Below are 8,494 nucleotides of genomic sequence, written 5' to 3'. Positions count from 1 at the left end.
CAACTCCAACGCTGCTCTCAGCTGAGGAAGGTCCGCTGAGTCCATGATGGCCAGTTCGTACTGACAGGGCACAGGCAAGGACTCAGGCGCGGACCACAAGAACTCCAGAGTCCAGGCGTTTATGAACGAAATCGCAGAACACGCAGGCAGTCCAAAACAGGCAGGGTCAAAATACCAGGAAGGCAGTCCAAACACAGACAGGAATCAAAGCCGGGGACAGGCAGGGTCAAACCAGGTAGTCAGCAAGATCAGGCAGGACAGCAGGCAGGAGCAAGGTCAAAGAGCAGGCAGGGTCGATTCAGGGAATAGCGATCAGGCAGAAAACACGGCGGGAACGAGACAGGTAAAGGCACACTGCAACGAACTGGCAACAAGACAGAGACAAGCAGGGTAGATATAGGGCTGGGCTGATGAGGAGATGGGAAGCAGGTGTGTAAGCAGGCAGGAGGGGATGATCGGGTGGGCGGAGACAGGGCGGAGAATGGGGCAGGGCTAGAACACAAGGAAAACAAAAGCACATGGACAGGGAAAAACAAAACACAATAGCTAGGGGGCGGGAGCACTGACACTGCATGCTTCGAGTCCGTTTCCCGGTCGAAAGCTGTATCTCAGATCTGTTGTACAGTAGGCTACTACAGTTACTATAACAATAGTAGATCCCTCCCCATTAAAGCTGCAATGTTTTCAGCATTAACCACGTCCTCATTCTTTTAAAAAATGCCTACAAATCAAGTGTTGGCCTTTGTATCCTTTTTAATATAATGTGGAGTGTTCAAGTCAGAACATTATTTGAAATGAAAACAGAGAGGACTCAAGCGAGATCATGTGCCATAGCGGAATCGTATTCGCTGTAACGAGGTGGAACATCTCGCGCAGGATTATATGAATAAGTATTCCGATGGTTATCTCTGGTTGATACTCGTGGATAATTGTATAAACTTTATGGCTGGTGAAATGTCGTTATCCTCTGCTCTTTCGATAAAACGACCGCCCTTCTTGTTGAAACAGACACAGTGGATCTGCGCGTGGACAACTTAATTATCAGTAAGTGTTATCTCAGGTTTTAAATTTTTTAAAAGGCTTTTATTTATTTTATTCATTCTTCCTGCCTGGAAAGGACGGATCCATTATATCGCCTCGGAACACATATTAGCGACTGGGATAGATCCAGTATGGAAGTAGCCTATCTGTACAGTGAAATGGTGCAGTGTTGTAGACACTGCGATTAATGCATTGCTTGGAAAATATTCTATTTATGTTCAACAGACAACAAGGTTTGGCGGAGCCACCATGTCTTGCTTGATATAATCAACATCGACAAGCTATAGTATTCAGCTTTGATCTAAAAGAGCACCGTAACTTTTAGAACTAGCCTGCAGCTCAGTTTAGAAACTAATTCAATTCTTCATTGTGGAAACACTGCTAGGTTTTGTCCACTTGGATCGCCCGATACAAATACATGGCAGGCACGTGCATGTAACACATAAGACTATCAGCAGACGTAGTAGACATTTTCCTAAATATATTCTAAGCATTTTAAGGGGTCCAATTTGATTTTTTAATCTATTTATATATTTTAAATTTCACCAACAAGAGCTGTCCAGGGTCCTGAAGATTCCAAGATTCCATTGCCCATCCCACTTTTCAAACAAAAAACAAAGCAGGTATGGTCTCCGGATGGCTCGAAAAACTTTTTCATTTAGTAGCCTACACAAAACGTCGGCGTTTTGTTGCATAATATAAACTGGCACTTCACCATCTGAATAAAACGTATGAGCTGGGGTACAGCTCTAATTTATTTGGTGTTAGGACTTTAGAGCCAAAGGGTATAGAAAATCTCACTTTTCAAGAAACGTGATTTCCCGAAGGGCAAGCATATACAAATCTACATACACAGTACATGTGGGAACAGTCTAGGATTATATCCTCCTATTTTGATGCTGGCATGATATGCTTCCCAAAGGCGATTTATACCCACCTACACTTACATAGTGTACTATCAAATCAACTCTCTTTAACAAAACTCGTGTAAAATGAAAATTATCAGGAAAGCAATCCAGCACAACAGGTCTGAAGAGGTGGATGAACGTTTCTCCTTATGCCGCTATTGTACATTATACATGCTGTAGAATAACTTCAAACGCAAAGAGTCGCTATTATCCCTTTCCTATATACGTCTTCATAAGAGCTGCGGCTGTGTTCTGTGGGACTGGCACGTAACTTCGCTGCACTTTCTAACAGTTTGAAGTAACCACGACGCATTAAAAGTCAGTATGCAATTGTTTATACGATATTTCATTTTAATAATTCGTCAGCGGTTACAGGGTGAGCTATCAACACAGACGAAATTAGAATAATCACGTCGAAGTGGGCAAACTTAAAAGTGGCAGAAAAACAGGAGATCTCTTCCACTTAATCCATTTTTTTACAGTCCTATAAAATCAAATCGTGAACACAGTGCACAGCATTATCAGCGGAGACAGTGTGATGATAGCATACCAATTGTCACAGAGTTACTTATTAATAAACCTTTTACGATATGTGCCGGACGCAACAAGTTAAGCACAAAGTCCAAAGTACCATAAATACTATAAATACATTGCGCTGGGACGTCTGTGGATATTTCTTTAAGGATATTGTTTTGAAGAAATATGAATACATGCTACGCTCCTTGAACAATATTTCACCTGAACGTTTACGTGAACCAGGGGGCGTTGATATACTTATCACTCGTTGAAATATCTAAAAAAAAATGCGTGTTTAAAGACATGTAAAGAAACGTGCATGGCAGGTAGTTGAGGAGTACATGGGTGTGGAGCACACGAGTTCCACCATAGTGTATATAGTTATATATATATGAACGCAATCAACTGTGAGCATTGAATTATAAAAGCGTTAGGCTGCTGAATGCAAGCAGAGAGAATAATGACGAACGCCCTGAGTTTTGTTACAGAGAAGTGTGTAACATATCGTTCGCAGTATGACATGTTGGTCTTTTCCCGAACAAATAAATAAAGAGTTGTTGCGGTTTCTTACGGCTTGAATAGGTCCATATAATAATATTGTATTTAGCCTGCTCTGAGAACTAACAACCTGTCGACGAACAACAGCCTAATCTGATAATTAATGTATTAGCGGCAGCCTACTGCAGGAACCACAAGTGTCTGAAACAAGACGCAGCAAATTTGTTTTGGAGCTTTTAAGAAGCTCTACATTATAACCATTGAAGTATACGAGAAATTCAATCTACACAATGGTAATAGCCGATAGAAATACTTTAATTTACGTTACACTTCATATTCTAAAAAAAAAAAAACGATATGCATGTACAGGTCGTGGTGATCTTTTGCTCACTAAAGCCTGACTGTTGAACAACAAAACAATGTTCACATTCTGGGAAAGAAAAATAAAAAAATGTACACATATTATTTCAATACGTTGGTGGGAAAGTGGGAAAATACGTCCGATAAAACTGTACGGTCATACTTCAAGGAGAAGCACAACTCTATAGCTACTGCGGTGCAAATACTTGTAATCAAATTGAATGAAGACAAACTAGTCGACATTAACGTTGACTTGCAAGTGCCACCAGCGGCATTTTTGTGGCATGCTCTACATTCAGATAGTGCTCAAGTTGCAATTCCTGCATTCCCCGTACACATCAGGTGCAAGTTCCATCATTCGCTTGCGCTGGGAGGGGAGGAGTTTATCTAGACAGTCACACCCCCTTTACTCTCCATGGCACGGCCGGGGAAAAAGCCTTAAGGAACGCCAGTCACAGCCACTGCACTGCTGACAAAACATGAACCAGGACGATCGTCCCCCTTCAAACACCTAAGAGCATTAGTATCGCGATTAATATTTCATCTCGAACATACTCCTTTCGGGATTGCTGCCTTTTCAACGTTGTGTGGCTCATTGTCGTTGCGCTGGATCTTTCGTGTGAGAAGATGTGTGTGGAGAGCGACGGGTGCGAGATTGAGGGCTGCAGCAGCTCGGACGAAGTGCACACGCTGTCAGGCAGCATGAGCCCCGGCTTGAAATCAAACCCCGATCTCCACCCGTGCAAACCCGGGCAGAAATTCCGCGCTGCGCTCCTGAGATGCAGGTCCCCGACAGCCGCCGCTGGGATTCTCAGTTTTGGAAATGTGCTTAATTACATGGACAGATACACCGTGGCAGGTAAGACCAATATTACCATTTAAGTATTGGTTGTGTCATCCCGATGGATGATCGTACCTGATTTGAAGAGGCGCAGATGTATTTTTTGTTTGTAACCGGCTGTCAGGTTTGGTTCAAACTGTCATTCTGAACATAGTTGAACAATGGCATCAGATTAGATTATTTCCTTGTACCTGGTTCACACTGACAAGAACAATGTCGGTTCCCACGAAAATGCCCAATATACTCGTGCTATGTAATGTGTTACTGTATGTGTCCTCAAACATTTGCTAAGGTGTTTCAGTCATGAAAAACATTAACCTTCCGTGATATTACAACTACTTCAGATGGCACACGTGAAAAATGTCAGTAGTGTAATGTGAACACGTCTGTTGATGCCTTTTATCGGTAATTAATCAATGAATGCTCTCATTCAGCTAAATCGAAAAACACAATATTAGTCGGTTCTGTCACTTTTAAATGCCATTTTATCCAGAAGTTGAGCAAAATTTTTGCATAGTGAGACAATGGTAGTATCTTACTAGACAGTGATCAAATAAATCCCATTTCGCTTCACTGTGTAGCCTTCTCATATGTAATATGACAGTAGTATATCTTTATCACCTATTTGAATAAAGAACAACAACAAAAACAACAACAACAACAACAATAATAATAATAATAATAATGATAATAATAATAATAAGCTACGCGAAGCTGTTCGAAGGTTATTCAGAACGCACTGTTTAGTATTAAATTAGAATTGGTTCACATGGACCTCAGCGCTATCAGTTAAAACATTAACAATAATGACATATCTGTATGAGATTTCTAAGCGCCAACCATTTCGATTTCATTTACAAAGTTTTCTACAACCTGCATGACAGCGGAGATATGTATTTTTCAGCAGACTCTTGCCGGCATGTTCCAGTACCCTGTGGCTTAAAGTCACTGTGCGTACAGACTAATGTCTTATCTATTCCTTAGAAGTCTGCCGCAAGTCAGTAAGAGAGCAATAGGAAACTATCTGGTCTGAATTCAAAATAGTGCGTTCGTGGCACGCCGTCAAGCAAGCCCAACTGCAGCCTCCGCCGGGACGGCATGAGGTCTGCCGGACAGGTGCAAAAGAAAAGGCTAAATTGAAACTACATCCTCCAGAGAACAGAGACCGAATTCATTTGAGCCGCAAGCAAAGAAGAGAACACCTTGTACCTCTTTTAGCTGACTTTTTAATGTAGCTTGTTTATAGCAGATTGATGTTTATTTTTCTGCCTATTTTAAGCAAAAAGCATCAAACCGAGGGCTGAATCTGAAAGTCTGAAAGTATAATCGTGACCACTGCAATTTATATATACATCACAAAAACATCCGCCGGGGGTGTAGACCTTTAAAACCCCCGGCTTGGACTGCTAGGTTTCCATAGAAACTAGACTGCTGTCAACCAATTAGTTTTTGCATCAGTCCAATACAAAGTTCTGTTGACTGCCACGTTACAGCATAATTTCGGTGTGTAGCAGCAGTATTTTAATACATTTTGTGATGGTATTGCGTTAAAAAGCTCCACATTTTTGAACGTATCTCCAAACCCTATGTGTTATTAAAGAAAGAAAAAGTGGTTTATTAACGCAGCAAATTATAGCCATTGCAGACGGCACGTCATAGTAATGACCCTAAAATATTAGAGGTTCGTTTTGTAAGTCATTTTCATCAATCGTAAATGAAAAGCAATTAAACTCATGTACGATAAAATTTATGAGCGGAAAACATCTCGCTTCTTGTATGCATAACATTTACAATTATTATTACTTTTCCAAAGCTTTTACATATGATATCTAAGGTGAATATACTGTCAGCTTTGTCGTGTGAATGGTACAAAGTGCGGTTATAGCCCACATGGTACAAAGTGCGGTTATAGCTATCATTATGTGGCAATTTGTTTTCTTGGAACTGTGAACTGGACAACATGGCACACTCGGTTCAGAGATCGGCTGAATAATGACTTGTGCATGATACGTTGTATACCCCGACGCACCGTTTAAATTGACCGAACGTTATACGTTTGAATAGTATTCTGCCTAGCTGTGCGTAAATAAATTAATTAATAAAATTGCTGAGAAGCCATCCTTTTATGATAGATTTTTTTCCAGCGTTATACGTGAATGTTGTATTCGCATCGCTCAAATAAATGATGGTATTGGCGATAAAAATATGTCGTAAAAGCTGAATGTGAGCACAGTTGTTCGTGCCAGCTGATTATTCGCGGAAAACGCTGGGCCGTGTATAGAGGCTACCATTCTCCTTACCAAAGAAGCCAGCGTGAAGGGGCTGCTCTCAGCGCTATTGTAAATGTTCACAAAACACAATTCTTTTAAGTTTACAACAAATGCTAGAATAAATTAACTTCCAACTACCTCCTCCTTCTGTATTAGGCTCTTTGCGTGCACATCTACAACCACGCACGGAGGACTCATCCGCGTATAAGAGGTTAAATTCGGTGCGGCAGCACACTGGGTGGCCAAAATTGATCTTTTTTCCACGAAGAAACGTAGGCTATTCTTGAGAATACACACGTTCCCTCTGTACTGAAATATTTTAATTGGGGGGTAGTGATAATCAGTAACACTGCAATATTGCATTCAATGCAATATGGCAATGTTACTGATTACTTAGGTGTGTCCACTAGAACGCTCTGATACAGTACATTTTGTTTAAGCGCCTCCGTCATCGATAATAACAGTAGAAAAAAACGTACGTTTTCTGCCTAACAGTGACATTGTACTTGGAATACGAGAACAAAAAGAAACATGCACATTATTTCGACATTAGTGTCGCTGTTGCCAGCATCTTCGCGGGTGTGAACTCGACATAGACAAACCTGAAAAACGCCTCTTCCGAAACGTTGTGAAAATGACAGGTTTCCATCTTAATGAACGTTAAATTAGTCAGTGCCCGTTACCGTTTAAATATCGACTAAGACTCATATATGCGCCCTCAGAATTTACATTAAGCCGCGGATCATGCACTCTGTTAAAATGACTGAATGGCTGCAGTCTTGTCAGGCTGAAATTACTGTGCACCCGTTCCAAGTATGTGTTGATATACTTTATCTAAAACATAAATCTAAAGGCACGATTCTGTCAGTGTAAGAAATATGAGCTGATGCAAGGGGTAACACAACATGAGTGGTTCTGCCCTTTTAAAGACCAGATGGATGGACGCATAGTCACACATGGGTTAAACTGAGCAGCAATGGTCTCCCTCTGAAACCTCTTTCCATGCTATATATCATTCCATACTGGGTTGTGTGATGGCTTACCAACCAGGTGCATCCCGGTCACCAGTGACTTGCTGTAAGTAAGGAAAAGTGCAAGCAATAAAGCATATTTAGGAAATGAGAGTGCAGACTAGCTGCAAGGGGAAACCAAGCAGCCTTGTCTTTAAAGGTTGACTGCAGCGAGCATGTGCAAAGGGTCCCTCCTGGACTTTCCAGTGTGCTAATGTTTAATGCATGTCCAGGTTGTTTGCTGGGCTGAGGGGGAATCCAGGGAGTATTGGTGCAGTGCAGGTCCTCAAGGTCCCCTGCTCCCAGCTGACCAGTGAAAGGCAGGGGAACACATCTCTTTGGTAGCTTGCAGTGTACGGTAAATGCTCTGCAGCCAGGCTACAGCAGCGATAAGATGTGCTGACAGGACCAAAGCACTTAATTAGGCTCTGTAAGAGGGATTAAGACCTTTTCTGGGTCCTTCTCCCTATCAAGCTCTCTCACCCACCAATCTATTGCTACTTCTGTGCGGGTGATGAGGCTTCATTACACATGACTCAGCTGGTCTGAGAAGGGGGCGTGTTTGGAGAGAGGGAATCTCTCTTAGTGTGAGTGGCTCTGGGGTCCCTGCAGCTGATATTTTTGGGCTTTTGGGCAGCCACTCGAGGCCTTCATGCCCTGCCTTGTCAGAGTATCTATTGGAGAGGAGCAGTCGTATTCCTCCTGAGGACTGCACGTGCTGTTGCGATATCCCACAATCCTCCAGCCGGGTCCAAGTCCACAGTTCATTGTCTGTGACTCTTGGTATTGTTCAAGTGGAGCAGGGTTTTTAGGCTGAGGGCAGTCCCACCTCTCCTCTTTTAGCTTAAGTGCTTCTGAGGCACAGGGTGTGTAATCTATTATTCAACACTTGGCCGTAGCCAGTTCCAGCCGTGAGTTGACACAAAGAAGCCTGCGTGGCGTTCATTGACTGCTGAGGCCAGATGTGTTAGTGAAAACAGACGATTTGATTTCGCTGTTTAACAAAGCAAGGCAGTCTCACTGTTCAGTGCCAACACGCCTTTTACGGTT

At 42.2% G+C, this 8,494-nt stretch overlaps 1 protein-coding gene across 2 annotated transcripts in view; it reads left to right on the top strand.

Moving 5' to 3' along the window:
• The first annotated feature begins 3,802 nt into the window (after positions 1-3,802).
• spns2 (spinster homolog 2 (Drosophila)) overlaps positions 3,803-8,494 on the top strand; it is a 71,486-nt gene continuing 66,794 nt past the window's right edge. For both annotated transcript variants that reach the window (XM_036523559.1, XM_036523558.1), the window contains exon 1: positions 3,803-4,182. In XM_036523559.1, coding sequence (XP_036379452.1) covers positions 3,951-4,182 — 232 coding nt within the window. In that variant the 5' untranslated portion in view covers positions 3,803-3,950. The remainder of the gene's footprint in view (positions 4,183-8,494) is intronic.

This window comes from Megalops cyprinoides, chromosome 3 (genome assembly GCF_013368585.1).
Source record: "Megalops cyprinoides isolate fMegCyp1 chromosome 3, fMegCyp1.pri, whole genome shotgun sequence".
NCBI classification, from domain to species: Eukaryota; Metazoa; Chordata; class Actinopteri; order Elopiformes; family Megalopidae; genus Megalops; species Megalops cyprinoides.
The sequence above is the reverse complement of the archived record's forward strand: the minus strand, read 5'-3'. Positions and strand labels throughout refer to the sequence as shown.